At 36.5% G+C, this 19,107-nt stretch overlaps 2 protein-coding genes across 3 annotated transcripts; both read right to left on the bottom strand.

Annotated features, from left to right (window-relative positions):
- Positions 865–7,617, bottom strand: LOC18782274 (NADP-dependent malic enzyme). Its single transcript, XM_007216922.2, has 20 exons — positions 7,303–7,617; positions 6,693–6,964; positions 5,296–5,416; positions 5,116–5,190; positions 4,863–5,014; positions 4,656–4,761; positions 4,450–4,515; positions 4,222–4,317; positions 4,049–4,120; positions 3,855–3,938; positions 3,675–3,773; positions 3,328–3,375; positions 3,114–3,167; positions 2,923–3,021; positions 2,636–2,725; positions 2,238–2,315; positions 2,049–2,123; positions 1,867–1,957; positions 1,292–1,420; positions 865–1,202 (listed from the first exon to the last, which is right to left on the bottom strand). Exons 1-20 carry the CDS (start codon positions 7,330–7,332, stop codon positions 1,114–1,116), a joined length of 1,926 nt encoding a protein of 641 aa, XP_007216984.1. The 5' UTR covers positions 7,333–7,617; the 3' UTR covers positions 865–1,113.
- On the bottom strand, positions 13,505–15,533 carry LOC18783627. 2 transcript variants are annotated; one of them, XM_020560923.1, is made up of 2 exons: positions 15,381–15,533; positions 13,505–15,139 (listed from the first exon to the last, which is right to left on the bottom strand). In XM_020560923.1, the coding sequence occupies exon 2, from the start codon at positions 15,019–15,021 to the stop codon at positions 13,732–13,734; it is 1,290 nt and encodes a 429-aa protein (XP_020416512.1). In that variant the 5' UTR covers positions 15,022–15,139; positions 15,381–15,533; the 3' UTR covers positions 13,505–13,731. The 2 variants fall into 2 exon arrangements, with proteins under 2 accessions (XP_020416512.1, XP_020416511.1); XM_020560922.1 differs by having other exon boundaries at positions 13,505–15,103; positions 15,381–15,532.

The following is a 19,107-nucleotide window of genomic DNA, read 5'->3' on the forward strand; positions in this document are numbered from 1 at the left end:
AATTGTGACGTTATCATGAGCTGAATCCCTTGACTCATTTGCTACTTATGTTGAACATCCAATGAAAATTGCTCATGCAATTAGTCATGAAGTTGGTGGGATTGGTTCTGCCATTAAAGGTACGTTTCATAAGAAGCCTTCTCTGGTTAAAACTGCATCTCATGATCAACCTCAGGGTTCTTCGATTGCTCGAGTGGCTAGTATCCCTCAAACGCCTGAAAAACCAGTTTGTAAAAAGTGGTGGAAGCATGGAATTGGAGCTCCGGACGTTCCAAAAACAGAAAATATTCCTGAAACAACTTCAATCTACACTTTAGAGGGGCTCCTGGAGTTCCTGGTGGGGCATTTGGATATTGTAAGAAACCCTCTCTCTCTCTCTCTCTCTCTCTCCCCCTTCCCCCCCCCCCCCCCCCCTCTCTTAAGGAAGCTGCTTTTACTTATCTTTAATGAAGTTAAAGGTTTTCTTTGGCATAACTTTCTGGAAAAACATGAATACATGCGTAAAGGCAATTCTTGGACCTATGAATACATGTGGTACTGCTAATACAAATGTTCTAATATGGTTGAGCACTGAGTTTATATTTTAGGGTATAATATTAATGAATAAAACACGTGTTATAATATGCACAGACGGTCACACCAAAAAATTTCTCACAAATAATCTACAAATAGATATGCTACTACTTTCTTGGTTGAATTAGGAGGAACCACGATATAAGCATACTTGATTTATACAACATAGCAAAATTTGGGTTAAATATTTTAGTCTCAGCATTGAGAATTGGTAATCATCATCAACTAACTTTTGGTTTAGTGATATTTCCCATTATAATATGGAAAAATATTCTGAGTTTGAATCATGTATGGAGGTAACTTGAAAGGTTTATTTCATTTAAAATTTGACGGTTCACATCATTTTCCAACTATATTTTTTGAGCCCTAACCCAACTACCTGCACCCATCCTACTTTTCATCCAACAAATTGGTTACATAATAGAACAAATGCGAATGGAGAAACCAAAAATAAATAAACCATAGAAAGATAAGAAAAAAAAAATTGATTCGTTTAACCGTAAACCCAGGAACAACAAACCCCACAGAAACTTCAAAAATTCACCGGAAACTTCGATAGGAAGGGCTGTACATACAGCTTTCAGCATACTTCTCCAGATCCTTCGGTTCAGGGAGGCGAGTAGCCAAACCTACAAAAGCCAATTGAAGAATGTTAACTTTTAGGCCTATTCAGTCACAAGAAATCTTACAAGAGCAGAGCCACTGGAGAAAGCCTAACCCAGTTCATATGATTTAGCAGCTACTTTAGCAGCAATATGTGCCGAAATCTTTCTAATGTTTGTAAATGGAGGGTATATGAGTCCCTTGTCATAGTCTTCCTGGGATACCTGTGAAGCCAAAGCTTCCGCTGTTCCAAGGAACAAACATGGCATAAGATGTAATGGCTGATTATGGACCAAGGACCTGTTCGTTAGTTAATTCTTACTATAAACTAAGAACTTCTGCATACTGTTTATATAATTTGAAAAATGGTTAACTATGCTAGTGCCCCATCGTTTTGCGTCACACTTTGTCCCCCATTGTCAAGTTCGTCAATTACTGTGTCAAAACCGATGACGTGGCTCCTACATGGCCCCAATAATTTTCTGCCACATAGGAGGCACATTAGCGGTTTTAACATAATTTTTAAGGGACTTGATAGTAGGTGGCACAACGAGACGCCAAACACCCAAGGGATCAAGGTACATCATTGTGATATTTATGGGCAATGTAGTATCTCATCATACTTTCAGGGGCACTAGTAATTAATCCTTTCAAAAAAATCCTTTAATTTCATGTCTTTTGTGCACTTACAGGCTGCCAGAAGCATGTCGTCGTGAACACGGATGGTACCAGACATGATTAAACCCAGACCAAATCCAGGGAAGATGTATGCATTGTTTGCCTGAATGAAGAAGGAAAATAAATGTCAAAATAAATGTCAAAGTCTTATTTATGTTAACTTGGGACATCGTCAGATTCTCTAGCATTAATACCTGGCCAGGAGTGTAAACCTTCCCCTCATATTCAACAGGCGGGAATGGGCTTCCACTACAATAAATAGCACGACCCTGAAAATAATTATAGTGGAATAAGAACCAAAAAAAAGAAAAAAAATCATTCTCTAACCATCAAGTACACAGTGAATGAAACAATTTAAAGCAAAAGATGCAAGGTTGTATTACCTGAGTCCATGTGTATGCTTCTTCCGCAGTACATTCAGATTGTGATGTTGGGTTGGAAAGAGCAAGGATAATAGGTCTCTATTAGCAGGTCATACACAAAAATGGTCAGCCCTTACCTTCAAGAGGGTGTAAATGCAATTTTTCAACAAGGCCATTGAATAACGTGAAGTTTCTCAATAAGGCCATTAAAAAAAATGCAATTTCTCAAATACATAACAGAGGAAAATTCTGAAATGATAGGCCCTGTATGGATGTTTGACATGCTTAAGATGTAAAATCTCAAGTCTTGCCAACACAAAAGCAAAAAGTGTTATGAGTGCATGAGCATTTTACACCCAATAGGGATGCTGCGCCCAAATGATAGAACAACCTAATAACAAATATAGAGAATAGAGTACCTCATTGAGGGAGGCCATAGACTCAACCACTTCTTTGGTGAATGTTCTTCCTGCTCCTGACGTTCCAATTAACACTGTAGGTTTGATTGCCTGATTAAAAAGGACAACAAAGTATAGTGACTAAGAAACTTCTGCTCTATATGCACTATAATGTTGACTCTATGGTGTCAAACATATAAGCATCTCTGTGTGTGTGTGGGAGAGGGAGAGGGGGAGAGAGAGAGAGAGAGAGAGAGAGAGAGAGAGAGAGAGAGAGAGAGAGAGAGAGAGAGAGAGAGATTTCACACATTAACAGCATCTACAAGTTCCTTGACTGGTTCATGTTCATGAGCCCACGGCTTTTTAAAATGTTGGAGTGATTCCTTCCTAGAACTGACAATCAATCCCTGCAAATAAATTTTTTACCAAATGAAAAAACTGATGGAAAGATAACAAAATTCTACTTCAGACAGAAAGAAATTACATCTGCTCTCCCTACCTTTGAGTCCACAAGCCAAATGTTCTTCCGGGTTTCTTCCACTGGGATATTTGTCTGCAATAATTTGGGTGCAATTTTTGTATGTATCAAGATTTATTCTAATACCACTCTTTATAATAAATAATTACTGAGGATCTTTTTTGTTTTCTCTTGGGTAAGATACCAAGGATCTTTTATTGTACAAGTTAAATCAAACAAATAGTAAGCTAAAAACCTGTTTGGAAACTTCAAGGGCTATCAGTTCTGCTATGCCAGTGCCCGCCTGAAACCATTAAACAAATGAGAATGTGAAACACATTAAACAAATGAGAATGTGAGACACAACACAACAACAAAGTGCTAGCACAGGGGACATCAGTTAGGGTTAGAGGACAGGGGAGAGAATTCCTATGGAAAATATATATATAAAGAAGAGGTGCATTTTGGATGAGGGAACCACTAAGTCCCAAGAATTTACGATTTTCAACTTCACCAATCACAAAGAATATACACAGAATTACCCCTTCTTTATTACTCTTTGAAAGTAATTAAAAGTATCCTCAACTAAGGGAACGTACTCACCTCTCCAGCACCAAGGAATAAAAATCTGTGGTCAGCTAATGATCCCCCAACTAACTTCAAAGCTGCAACAAGTCCTGCAAGAACCACAGATGCTGTCCCCTGGAATAAATTAATTACACAAACATTAGAGATGCGCTTTTTCTGAATTACTACAAATATCAACAATCCCCAGCAACTTACCTGAATGTCATCATTAAAAACAAGATGAGTTGTACCATACTTTGACAGCAGATCAAAAGCATTGTGGTTCGCAAAGTCTTCAAACTACAGAGAATGACATGTAATTAGGAACGCTAAATTTAAAACGAAATAAATGACTAAGTTCGGCAGTGCAGCCAAATAATTGAAGACTAAATTTGTCCACCACCAAATACCTGAACGAGAATTTTCTCCCCATAATTCTGCTTGACTGCAGTCATGAATTCCTGTAGAAGTTCTGCATATTCCTAAGGAAAAGAAGAGCAAACCCACTTTGGTAAGACAGAAAACAACATAATCATCTGAAATCATTTGAACACCAAACAAGTAAAGCAAACATATCATAAACCTGTCCAGTAGCCCTCTTTTGCCTGAGTCCAATGTAGAACTCATCGTCCAATAGCTTCTGATTGTTTGTACCAACATCAATGGTTACAGGCAAGCACTGGAAAAAAATGACAAAATAAAACAACATATTCAATTAAGAATAGATAACAATGATAAATGATGAAATCGATATGACTTCTAAACATAAGTCATGTCAGAAAATAATAGAATTTGTCATGTGGAAACTTACAGCAGAAGGACGAACTCCTCCAAGTGCCGTATATAGAGCAAGTTTACCCACAGGTATACCCATCCCCTGAGAAAATATCATATATCGATATCAATTAACCATTTAGAAGGGTGTACAACAAGTACATGAAATATTCTCTTTTCAGACAAGGTATCTCATATTGGTTTTTATCGATACAACTAGAAACAGATTTTAATAGTGTTTACATGACAGCCAAGATCCCCCAGCCCAAGGATCCTCTCTCCATCAGTGACAACAATGACTTGAATATTCTTCTCAGGCCAGTTCCTCAACACTTCAAGAATCTTGCCCCTTGGGGATGCCAAGAAGAAAAAAATATATCAGTCAGCTTCAACACAATTTGGAAGTGGCCATTAAAGTAGAGATCTAAAAGAAATTTTCATTAAACTTACTTGTCTTTCAAACTTATGAAAAGACCGTGTGGATGCGTAAATATGCTTCCATATTTCTGGCAAGCTTCACCGACAGTAGGAGTATATACAACTGGGAGTAATTCCTCGACATGGTCAATAAGAAGCTTGTAGAATAGCTTTTCATTTCTCCCCTGAAATCATAATAGTGCATAATTGAAACTTAAACCTTGCCATTTCAATATCAACAAATTAGGGCCTCAAACCAAAATTTCAGTGAAATGATGATGGCTACCTGAAGATCCATCATGGCTATATACTTCTGCAGAGGAACTAGATACTGGCGGATACAATTTATCATTTTCTTCACCTGTCAAGTAGATTTGCGCAAAGTGTAATTGATTTATATATATATTTAAAAATATGCAGAACAAATGATGCAACTTTGTGAGCATATAAAAGATCATTGACAAACCTGAAGTTCTTGAGAAATAACAACAGGGGGAAGAAGACCACGCAAGTAATGAGCATCCCTCTCTTTCTCTGTGAAGGCAAGACCTTTGTTGTGGTGTGGATCCCGTATCAACGTATATCCACTGCAAAGCAAGACAAAAGAATAATGTCTAACAAAGGTGCCAAGAACATAAAATAGCAAAGAGGACTTCTGTCCATTTATTTCAAATAAAAGAAAACTCATAACACAGCAGACATATCAGAACGCTGAGCTGAACCAGAAAAGAAGTATCAGTCTGTGAAGGTAAGAACAGTATATGAGAATATTACAGTAACTTAACAAAGTAAATATTCAAGGTAGTTGGTGTTCCTATTAGCCACGTGCAATCGAACAAATTCAAGGGTATCTCAGAGTTTTACACCGACCAAAATGCAACTCAGCCAAAATGTTGAGCAAGAAGCAAAAATAAGACAGAATTACATATTGAGGTTGGGAATGAAATTGCATAAATTAAAATGTTTTCTTTCAGTTATTTGAAAGAAACCCAAAGGGGAAATTCATGCAACTTAAACTCACGAACAAAAACACGTCCTTTTCACCAGAAAATTATTCAACATTTCATACTGAATGATGTGGAGCTTCTATTATCATGCCACATGTAGCACATGGGCCCGGCCCTTTAATATGGCAAGTGTAGCCACCACCACGTTATGAGGCATTAGACTCTTATTTTGGTGGTTTCTTAAAAATTCTTCTGAACACTTTTGTTGCTATTTGTAGTATTGCTTTGTTATACATGTGCCTAGTCTGAAACCCAGAGTGCATTTACCTAGCAAAAGAACTGAATCAAAAGAATTTATTTGTACATAAAAAATTATACCAAGAACCCACAAAATTAATTGATCCATTACTTTCCTTACAGAACGCCCAATATTGATTCTCTATCCCAGAATACTTGACCATAAAAGGAACCAATTAGCATATTTGTCATATACATATATATATAAAGTTCCCATAAAAGGGGTTTAAAGAGTATTTGAAATTTCTTAGAAAATTATTTGTAACTTCATTAGTAGTTATATAAGCACAACTATGTAGCGATTCTCATCAAGGTGTCTGTTGGATACTTATAAAACTTCATTCATATTGAATATATGAAAAATATATAACGAAAGGAAATTTCACTAATTAAGCAACTGCTCAAAAAAATCAGTAAGCAGCCCACAAAAGGTACAAGTTTCACTGAAAATAACATCAATTAGGTGACTTGCTCAAAAATGAAAGGAAAATGAAAAGGCAAAATAACATAGATTTCATCGAAATTAAAATCATCTGCAAAAGAATCATAGCACCTGTAACATTATTAAATAATGAATTTATCAAAAAACAATCGTAAGCATATTGATCTTTGCTCCCACCTAGCAACAGACACACTCCAGGGTGTGACAAATTGATCCTCGGTGGCAGTATCCTCACCATACACGTCTTGGACCCCACCATGGACGGTGGATTTCAGCTCAACAACCGAGGATTCGTCCTTCACTTCCTGCAATGTGCTCTCCATCACTACGCTGCCGTTTCGGTCACCAGTCCGGGCTTTTGGGACCAAAGCCACCACTTTCAGCGAAGCTGAGCGCCTCTTCTGGCTATGAGAGAACGGGCTAGAAGACCCAGCGATTGCCGGGTTGCCCTGTACAAAAATACAATAATAAAAAAGCTATCCTAATAATCAGCCAAAAAAAATTAAAACTAAAGATTGAAAATTTTGTGATAATGGAGAAGACCCAGAAATTGAAATCTCATTCACCGACTTTGAATTGTTTTATAACACGTAATTGTCAATCAGAAAGCCGGAAAGATTTGAAATTTCAGTGGGTTTCAATGTGGGAAAAAACGTGGAAGACCCATAAATTGAAAAAGCTTTCTTTTTTTCTTCTTCTTGAAATTCTAAGAAGGTTGTGTGATTGAATTTTGTGAAGTGGGTGCGCTTGAAATTGTGATCTGAGAAATGGGTTTAATTTATATTACCAGAAAACAGCTTCTATTCAACGACATCATGGCGACTGATATGTGAAAGAGAGAGTCTTTCGCTTTTGGTACTCACTGCAGAGGCAGAGAGACAGAGAAATAGGGAGAGTACAAGTGAGAGAGAGGACAGAGAGTCTTGAGCTTTGAGAAGCTCTCCTTGCTTTTCTCCTTCTCTCTGTCTCTCTCTCTACCTGAAATTTGTGAAACCACAGAGACAGATCAAGAAATGGGATATGAAGCAGCTAAAAAATGTGGCTCCTTCTTCTCTCTTGGGGTAATTGTATGCAACTATTTTGTCTCCAATTTACCAAAGCACCCTTGCACTTTTATTTCTTTACATTAATTTTACTTGGGGTACAATCGCACACACAGTTATGTGGGACCAAAGGAGGGTGGGGCCTGCTCTAAATTGTCGTTGTTGTTATCCTCACCATAGAATTTATAATCGGATATTGACAAGGCAGTGTGACAGCATCTAAGGGCCTGGATTGCATATGAAAAGACGGTGGGCGCAATGAAGGGTAAGATAGTGAAAGGAGGAAAGGTATGATATGAAGAGGCTCACACAGTAAGATGCATGGGGTCTTGTACATGGGACATTGACATTACCGTAGGTTTAGTTTTATTTTTTCTTTGAGATGTGCCTTGGAATTTGTCTTCATTGTAAACTTCACATAGAACTCTCATTCGGGTGATTTCATGGCTGAAATGCAGAGGCAAAGGCCTGGCCTTCCCTTTCAAAAGTGGTGTATAATAAAGAAATTTCCCCAAGATTGTTGGGATAATCCAACTCTTTGATTCCCCTTGTCTTTGTGTGGATTTTTTATATATATGTATTCCACTTTTATAATATTTTATATGTATTACATCAAAATTTGTGGATACTTTAGGTTTAATTTGGAATGTGAGATTCAAAAATTGTTTTAAAAATGTTTAGTTGCTTTTAATACAAGCGATATTCTAAATTATAAGAAGGAGAGGGGTTTATCATACACAGACTACCAAGGTATTATAGGAGTTCGAACATTATATCAATGATATGCAAGTTAGGCCATTTTTCATTTGTCTAGTTAAACTTCATTAGAACATTAATGATACATAAAAGTTCGTATTTATATGAAAAACAAGAAGAGACTCAAATAGCCTTGCTTTCCTTGAATATGGCAAGGTATGGCATGCCATGGCAAACCAAGTCACGGTATGTCATGGCAGCACAAGCCTCCAATATCCGCACTTTCTCAAAATGCCTTAATGAGGCGCAATGCAATGCCAAGGTCAAGGGAAAGTCTTGCCAGTGTCTTGGGCATGTCTAGGCCACATCTTGGGCACATCATGGGCATGTCTTAGGCACATTTTGACCACAACAGCAAGGCAAGACAAGCCACGCCATCCTAAAATAAAGCACTTCAAATGATTCATTACATAAAATAATTTTAAGTTTTTAGTATTACATTGTTGTATCTAATCATCTTAAATTAAATTCAAATAAATTGGCTCTACCGAAAGTGTACTATCAACATTCAAATCATCTCTCTTTAAATGCAATAACCATCTAAAATGGTGTTACATCTAGATCAAAGAGCAAAATGCTAAAATTTATATGCATGCCAATTAACAAACTAATATAAGCAAAAACGTGTCGAGTTAGAAAATGTAATTAAGAAAGAAAGGTCGGGTTATACATATGGGTAGGTAAGCATGCCGGGTTAGGTGGGCGTTCCGTGACCAATGTGGGGCTAATAACTGGTGGGGTTCAAAGTCTTCCAAGGCAGAGAATGGCAGCATTGTCTCTCAGCCAAATAAATAAACAAACAAAGAGCAAGATAACTATGAAAGTGAGAGGACACTAGAGGCTCCAACGGAAGCGATCAATTAGGAAATGCATCTAGGGTTTTGAGCAATATTTGCGAACCTTTTGTTATTGACACGCGTGTACATTAATTCGTGTAGCTAATATGTGATGCGAAAGATATGCAAAAGAGATCAACGAAAAAATAGAAAACAGATTTGACCAGAACTAAACTCAGTGAATCGCGTAATGCATTAAGGGTATAATTTTAACTCGAACACGTATGATAATTAATGTTACCATAACTCTTAAGAAATTAGTCTTATCATCTTAACATCATTGACGTGTACGTTATAACGTTGAAACTTTGATGGGACATGCTCTAATTGATTTGAGAGTATTTTTATACCCTAATTAATCACATGATGCAATATGAACTAATTTGTCAACACGTTATTTGTTCATTAAAAAAAGAAAAAAAGAGGTCTTCATTTGAAGAAGCATGTGAAACATGTCGGGGTACCGATTTGGTACCACCAAAACCAAACCCCACTTGGCTGTAAAGCTATAAATTACACATAAAAAAAAAGTCCACATTGTGATAATGTGATGCTGCATTATCATTTATTTCCAAATAGTTAAATTACTGTATAAATAGAAACAACCATGGTATTTATTTTACTTTCTTTTTATTGGACAATTTAAGCGGACCTTTTAGAACAATTTAGGTAGGTATACGACCAGAACGGGAGGCGTTTATGATGAAAAAGTTAATGACCAAATTAGGCCAATGACAGGCAAAGTTAGGGAGGGAGAGAGAGAGAGAGAGAGAGAGAGAGAGAGAGAGAGAGAGAGAGAGAGAGAGAGAGAGTTCAACTGCTTAATTCGGCCTTTAAAAGGAGATGATTTGATGTGAAGTGCTGATCAATGTTTGGATTATTGTCATTTTCAAACAGCTGAGTTGTGAACTTGTGTGATGATAATGTCCCATGTATCAACATCTTCCTCCAAACTAGAATGTTTATCAATTGTAAAGTATTCTAAGAAAAACTAGTGTTCTCCATAATCCTCCCAAAAAAGGTATGGAGTGTAAATAAACTATGTGCTTTCCTCTTTTTTGTTTTTGTTTTTGGGGTAAGTTTTTCTTTATATTAGTCTATATATGGACAATGTTACCAATGATTATTTCTGGTATGAGTTCTTTTAATAGGGGAACAGATTTGCAGACGAGGGTTAGCAGTTAGCCACAACTTCATCATTTTGGCCAGATCAGTGAAAAAAAAAAGCCGCAAAAGACATGAGTTACTTGCTGCGTTTCAATGACGAATTTCGTCGAGCAGGTGATGAGTACTCTTGCCCAACCACCTAAACTTCCGAGGGCCAACAATCTCGTCTCTTATGGTATTTTTCGGCCTTCCGGAAGTCTAGTCTCTTTTTTTAGTATAAAAAAAAATCCAAACATCCTTCGTAATATAATTCAATTATCATAATTGTCTATATTTTAGGTTGTCCTTCACGGGCCATCCATGCACAAAATCATTTAGATTAAAAACTACTTGATCCTTTAAAATGTCACCCCAAAAAAAAACACATTTCATTAGATAAAAATAAAATAAAATGGTAATACTCAGATTTTCCCCTATTTAACCATTTCATTACATGGATGATCCTCTTAAAAGAACAGATTTAATCATTGGATTACAATCCATAAATATGATGTGTATATATATATATATATTAAGTATATATATACAGAGAGCTTTAATTGAGTGATCCCTTAAATAAGTTTATTTGAGAGACACCCTTGTATTATATTTCACTAATCCAAACCATCCATTATGTAGATATTCATTTAAAGATCATCTTTACAAAAAAATCACTTGAATCCGATATTATTTGACCACTCAATTGAATTATTGAAATTTTAGTACTTTCTTGAAGCACTGTGTTAATTGATTTTGTAGGACACAATTGGATGTCGAAACGGTTTTCGATTTATCTAATTTTTTGCAAGGATAATCTAAAAGGTGTCATTCAAATAAAATTATTTGAAAAATTTCTTAATAGAAGGGAATATATATATATATATATATATATATATATATATAAGATGTTAAGCTTTTTATTGATTGAGATGAAGATGCACACAACCATACATCTCAGCAATCGCTATCGTGTTATTCAAGGCTTACCAAGCCAAACCAGACATTGACAGCATCTAGCATGTTGATGTATTTATGAAAAGTTAATAAAACACATCCTGTTTTTTGCTGGAAAAAAAACACAGTTGTTGGTTTACAATTGCAACTTGTCCGCCCCTTAATTTTTGCAAACGTTGAAGTCATGGCTTTGGCGGTCAAACCAAAGCAAATTTAAACCCAATTGCGATGGATAGATGAAGGGTTGGCTGAGTTGGGTATGACACACTATATAATATATATATATATATATATTATATCATCCCTTCATATTTTTTACTTTCGCTTTTGGAAATATTTTTACCCACTATTTTAACCTAAAACTTGAATGTTTTTTCGGATTCGAACACGTGAGTGTGTGAGAAAATTCTTCTGACCTTTTTAACTTTGGGAAAAACCAAAAAAAATTATATAAAGCTCAGCTCACTGTGCATCGCATTTAAGTTCGGTTCATCTGGTGGAGGCTGCATCTGGTTGCTTGGCCTTGGAGAAAGTCCAATCGGACTTGTATTCTTCAGTCTTCTTCAAACCACGGTCCAACCACTTTGACGAATTTTCTTCTTTCCTGGGAAGCCGCTTTTAACTTTAATATTGTGCAAAGTCTAAACAAGCCCTTTCGCTGTTTCAAATTCCATCCACGCAGTTTCCAAAGAGTACACGTCGTTCCCACCTGTGCCAGGAATTTTTTAGGCTCCCACCAGTGCTTGTGGTGGGCTTAAATCCATGGTGGCCCGCCATTTTCTTATAAAGTGATGTCAATGGGATCAGCAAGGCCATCTCTCATGGTCCAAAAGCTGCGTCCTGAGAACCCGTGTGGACCATCTTAATTACAACATGAAGAAATAGAGCTACCCATCATTCGCATGTGTGTGTTTATGTTAAGATATACATAATAAGACTTATGCGTGTGTCTCTTCTCTAGTTTAGATCATCATTTGTATTAAAAATAATAATACTAATAAATTTAAGCGTTAATCGGTTAGTAAGTTAATAAAGTTCGTTTTGATCCACTCCACAACTTATCTAATGATCCAAGTTGTTAGCCAATATGTATAATATGCATAAGCATACACATATTTTTTCACCATCACGCATATGATGTAATAGAAGTTACCATCAACTTTAGTTACCTTTTGGATATTTCTATTTGTTAATTATTTCATGATAACACAGTTACAATTAAATAAAAAGTTATTAATTAATTATTTTCTGGAAATGAGGGTAAAGAATGAGCAGGCATGGGATGAGACCTCACATATATTATACATAATACATATCTCCGTAGTATATCTACACCTAACCAAATCTAAACTTTTGGGGTCCAAATGGCTATATATATGATATGACTCACATTTTCCTTGAGTCTTCCTCTTTTCCACATGAGAATAGGCCTCACGGTTCACGTTATAACCCCTCATGATAGCCTCACTCAATTGACTTCGGGTGTTTGATGCGTTCACATAAACCCCAGAATTTGGCTTTGAGTTTAGGATCATTGGGTTTTGAGTTGAAGGTTCAAACTCACATCTGGGTTTGGAATGTGACGAAAAATTAGAAATGGATCAACGTGTTCAGGTATATTGGAGAGCAAAAGCCTTATTATTATTATTATTTTTTTGAATCATAAACTGACACAGCCTACAGGTAAAAATGTGTAGACAAAGGCCACACAGAGCACCCAAGGTAAAAAAAAAAGTGTAAAAATTACTAGTAACGAGCTTGAAGTACATTGGGTTGAAGATGAATGAAACAGATTGATAGGAATGTGTAGTTCAAACAGGCTAGATGGCCATGAGCATATACAGATGAAGAGAAACACATTAAACAAGGCCATGGAGAAATTAATGCATAATAAAGTCCAAAAAAGAAGGGTAGAGCTAGAAGAGGGCAAAAACAAGAGCAAATAATTATCTGATTGAACAGAACACAACAAAATATACGGGGCTCAATCTGAAAGAAGCCAAATTGCAAAGGAAAGGAGACCTTGAGTTGCTGGATTGGATAGCTCCAACCCCAATATGGAAGTTAACCAACATCATCAGCAATCTGAAACAAATTAATAACGCACAAACAAAACAGAGCATGGCCAACTGCATGCACCAGCAAACATAAAACCCAAAATAGTATCCTCTGCAAACAAAGCATGAATATTGCAGATCCAGCTGAAGTAGACTTGCTCAAGCCTCAACTCAAGGTACAAATTCAAAATTTCTGCTTGAGTTAATAGTCGGTGCATATAATAACCGAAATTCAGAGTGATCAGGTCACGTATCACTATAATAACATGGAAGAACAGTTGACCAGAAATACATAATAAAAATAAATAAGTCACCTGCAGAAAATTTTCATAAGTGCACTGCTAGCTGCAAATACATTAAATATAAATGATAATACAGCTTCAATAAATAAAAGTTTACTACTTTAATTCTTCCTACATATTAGCTAGCTGCTAGTTTCTCCACCATGGGCTAGCTGGTGGGCATGTTGTGGTAGGCTAGGAACTGGTGTTGGCCACCATGGGAGTGTGAACGGGAAGAAATAAAAATTATTGAGTTTCCTCTTTTCAACTATCTTTGACCACTTTCTTGTACGAATGTTGCACATTATAACATCTGCATCCACATATAGATAAAAAATATCCTCATTATTTGGGTCGAAAGATAGCCTCTCAACGACTCGTGCATCATCCGGATACATATCTTGGTCGAAGGAATAAACATTGTGTTTACTCAAACACAGTTCGCCAGCTCCCTTGACCATATAATCATGATCTTGTCGTTTCAAATCCCAAACAAAGAGAGTTTTTGTATCTGAGTCAAAGTCACACATCCGCAACAACCCTCCACACACACCTAGGCACTCAACTACAAAATGGTCAGCTACAGGCATAGCAAATACCACGAAACGACATTTATGATCAATAATATCACCACCATTGCTACAACCACTACTAGTGCTAGTACTGCTATTGTCATTGAACGGATCAAACCCAAGAACCAGAAAATAGCCATAATCATGACCCGACCAATACAACACTCCATTGTAAGAAAAGGCCATAGCATCGAGATAATCATAAGAAATTCCTCGTGGGGATGATACAACTAACTCGCTCCATTTGCCAGTCTCAAAAGAGAAGATCTCCACATTAAAATTGAAGCAGTACTCATCATGATCAAATACAAATTGACGATCAGGAGGAAGAATTCTCACAACCTTGCACCTAAACTTGGCATTAAGCTGGATGACATGTCCATTTGGATCGTCTTCCTCATAGTAGGGACTATCACAGATCAATCCCACTCGTACAATGTCATAGCATCGAGTAGGGGTGGGAGGAAGAGCAACCCATTGCATGGTGTATGGATTGCATATGTAGTAATTGTGTTGATCAAACAAGCTATCACAGCATAAAATCAAGTCATTGTAAGCCCCTACCACAACTGGCTCTGTTTCCAAATGGTCGAAACTCTCGAGTCTTTTCAACATAGGAGTCAACACTTCGGACAAAGAAACTCTGTTAAATAATTCCTCTGCATTGCGGCTTATCAAAGTGCGTACAGTAGGTGTTTTCCTATGACTTTGGAGACGCAAAAAGCGGTCAATAAAATAAGGAGCAGAGATGAGAGTGAGCCAACGCTTGCACACACACTTGCATTGAAAAATGAATTTACCACAAGGAACTCGACAAAGTATTTCAACCAACACAAGCTCAGGGAGATCATGAATATCCATCAATTTCGATGATTGCCTTTGCCTTACGGATGATGATCTATCTTTTTAGGAGGATATGCTCCAAGGGGACAGCTGGTCTCTACTGCTTACTCAAATGGCAGCACAACTTAATTAGGATCTACTTCAAGATGATGTTTCAAATTTCAAAACATACAAGATTATATATAAATAAATAAACTAAGAAAACGAATGCAGCTAAAATAGAAGCAGCAAAATGAAACTAAATACAAGAAACTTCTTGCTTAGTTACTTGGTACAATAGAACTCTATGCATTTGTGAACCCTAAATCTAGAAATTGGGATTTAGGGTTAGAAATATTACTGTCAATAAATAGGAAATTGGAAATGAAGGATTTTACCTGGTCAAGACTGAAGAGGACGATTTTCTTAAGCACCCAAACAGAAATAGCAGGAACAACAAAGAACCAGAGGAATCAAATGGTCTTTGATTCTTAGACAGGAGGAGGAGAGGAGGTGGAGAGGAGTGCAAGTGCAACGATAACCCCAACTGAACTAGTAAAGCTTCTAGAAACAACCGCAGTTCGTGTTGGGCTGGTAGCTGAAGAGGCCCAAGACCGTGGGCGAATGGGCTTTTACGCTGGTTTTTTTTTTTAATATAAAACTTTTACCACTAGCCTTACTTAGAAGTGGATATAAGTATAAAAGAAAATTCTCCACTTGTTTCTAAAATTTTTGAGTTTTCTATTTGAATAGGATACTTAGAGCTCCTTATTTTTAAGAAAAATAAAAGTTTTTGAATTCCCTACTTGAATAGGATACTTAACGCCATTTTATTTTGCACCACATTTTATTTATTTAAAAACTCAATAAATTTTTGAATTCTTAATCGATAAATTGGGGTTTTGAAGTCAGAAAAATTTACGGATTATAATTAGTGTTGAAATTGAGGATGTTACCTGGTAAAGACTCAAGATCGGATGGATGATTTTGATAAGCACCCAAATAGAAATAGCATAAAAGTAGAGGCTAGGATTCACACAAGATGCAAATTGTCTTCTATGATACGATTCGTTGGTGTGGTTTTGCACACCGTTCGTTGGCAAGAGACCAATCTAGAGAAAACCTTCCTATACTATTTCAACTTCACAATTTTGTTTTCTGCCCTAGGCCCACAATTTTATGTCCATCCACAAGTAATGTTGTGCATTTTTGACCACTTTATGGTACGATAATGTTGTGCATGACAATACCTCTAGATAGCAAACATCCTGATTGTTTGGATCGAAACGCAGCAGCCAAACAAACAATGCATCATCCGGATACATATTTTGGTCCATCGAATAAACATTTTGGAAGGATCAGAATGACGCAAATATGTTTTTCCAGAATATTACTTCCAAACGAGATCTAAAATATAATTTTAGGGTTGAGGAGGAATAATATATATTACAATTATTTATAGGGAAGATAACCAACCAGGAACGTTACATTGCAGGGTTGTAGGCTAAGAATCTTATGGGGGTACGTTATGACAATGAAGGAAAATCAATTGGATTCTGCTGGGCATGCACGTTGTGGGAGTCTAGGAACTGGTGTTGGCCACCATGGCTGCACATGCACAAAGCTGTAGGAAATTTGGTGCGGAATCTCTTCAACGATCGTTGACCACTTTCTGGTACGAAAATTGTACTTGTACCTGACACATTCTCCATACACGTATATATAGCAAACATCCTCATCGTTTGGATCGAAGGGTCGCAGGCTAACATTCGATTCATTATCCAGGTACATATTTTGGTCCAACGAATAAACCATGCGTTTACTCAAACACAATTTGCCATCTTCTTCTGTTTTCAAATAAAATACAATCAGACTTCTGGTAGCCATGTCCAAGCCACACATCCGTATGCAACCTCCGCAAACACCAAAGTGCCGAAGGTCGTTTAAAGGCTCATCAAGTGCAATGAAAAAACACTTAGGTTTATCACTAAACGGATCCAACCCAAAAATAATAGAGCAACCATTTTCCTCCCGACCCAACCAGTACAATATTCCTTGGTGAGGAAAGCCAAGACCATTCAAAGTAATGGCTCGTGGGGACAATACAACTGCCTTCCTCCATTCACCAGTCTCGGAAGAGAAAATGTCCACTTTCCATTCGAAGGAAAAATGATAATAACCTTTCTCTGGAGGACGAATTCTCACAACCTTGCACCTATACGCAGCATTATGCTGCATGACATCTCCTTTCTGATCTTCGTGTTCGTCTTCCTTGTAGTTATAGCAGGGGGTATCGCAGATGAATCCCACTCGTACCTCAGAGCGGCGGTGTACGGTGTAAGTGGGAATGCGAGGAAGAGCAACCCATTGCATCGTGCATGGATTGCATATGCAGTAACGGTTCAAGTTTCCATAACACAACATTAAGTCATTATATGTCGCTACAACAGTTGGGTTTGTCCAAGGGTGGAATCTCAGTCTTACCACGTATTCCCTTGCATATATCAGGGTGCGTATTATGTGTCTTTTCTTATCACTTTGGTGACGTAGATAGTGGTCAACAAAATAAGGATCGGAGATGAGGGTGAGCCAACGCTTGCACACGCACTTGCATCGAAAAATTAGTTTACTGCAAGATAGTCGACAAACTACTTCAATCAATACAGCATCCGGGAGATCAGCAATATTTATCAATTTCCATGGTTGTCTTCGTGACAAGGACGACAGAGAGCTATTGCTTCCTCTCATGGCAGAACAAACATATGCGATTGGATATCTATTGTTTCCTGTCTATAACAACTTACAAAATATTAAATAATAAGCAAACAGACCGAAAAGAGACAGAGATTTATACAAGCTTGTTCTAAAGTTTTTGAATTCCCTACTTGAATAGGATACTTAGAACTCATTGTTTTGAAGAAAAAGAAAGGTTTTTCAATTCCCTATTTGAATAGGACACCCAAGCCACCTTATTTTGCAGTACGTTTTATTTATTTATTTTAAAACTGAATTAATTTCTGAATTCTTAATCTAAATATTGGGGTTTCTAAGTTAGAAAAATTTACAGGCAATGTTGAAATTGAGGATTTTATCTGGTAAAGATTCAAGATCGGATGGATGATTTTGATAAGCACCGAAATAGAAATAGCATAAAAGTAAAGACTAGGAATCACACCAGATATGCAAATTGTCTTCTATGATATGATTCGTTGTAGTTCAAGCAGATGAAACGTTGTGAGGAAACGTGTGGGATACCAATACAACTAAAACAGAATCAGAAAGCAAATTTACCTATTCCAAATTTCAGGGGCGGAGTCATTGTATAGATAGATAGAGCTTTGAAACCATTTATATGTTGTATGGGTATGGGCACGGGTACATGCCTATATGATTCACCGATACGGCAAAACTCCAAATATTAGAATACGGATACGGCAATTAAAATAATAGATATTTAAAAAAATAAAATAAAAATAGCAAAAATAAATATTGCAACCATCATGTTATAATCATCCATCATAAGTTTAAAACATAAAATTTAACACAAAATACAAGTCTTCATAAATGCACAACTTATTTCTAAAGTTTTTGAGTTTCCTTTGAGTAGGATATTTAGAATTCCTTGTTTTTAAGAAAAATAAAAGTTTTTGAATTCCCTACTTGAATAGGATACCCAACGCCACTTTATTTTGCACACATTTTATTTATTTAATAACTCAATGAATTTCTGAATTCTTAATCGATAAATTGGGGTTTTGAAGTCAAAAAAATTTACGGACTATAAATAGTGTTGAAATTGAGGATGTTACCTGGTAAAGACTCAAGATCGGATACAGTGTAGGTACTATGTCGTTCAAATTCAGAACATTCTCTTGCATGCTGACCAGTCAACCATGCTTATTAATACTCATGCTAAATTATAAGCATTATTCACTCATTGAGATGGAACCTTAATTCGTGGTTAATTTAATTTCAATACAAACATAATATACATAGAACTTCATTAAAGCTACTGACTTGTTAAAAAAGGGGGAACCATATGCACGCTAATTACTAGAGATAAATGAAAATTCATTAATCAAAAAACATTGATGAAAATAAATGTGAATTCATGAATAAAAAAAC

The sequence above is a fragment of the Prunus persica genome, chromosome G3 (genome assembly GCF_000346465.2).
Source record: "Prunus persica cultivar Lovell chromosome G3, Prunus_persica_NCBIv2, whole genome shotgun sequence".
Lineage (NCBI taxonomy): Eukaryota > Viridiplantae > Streptophyta > Magnoliopsida > Rosales > Rosaceae > Prunus > Prunus persica.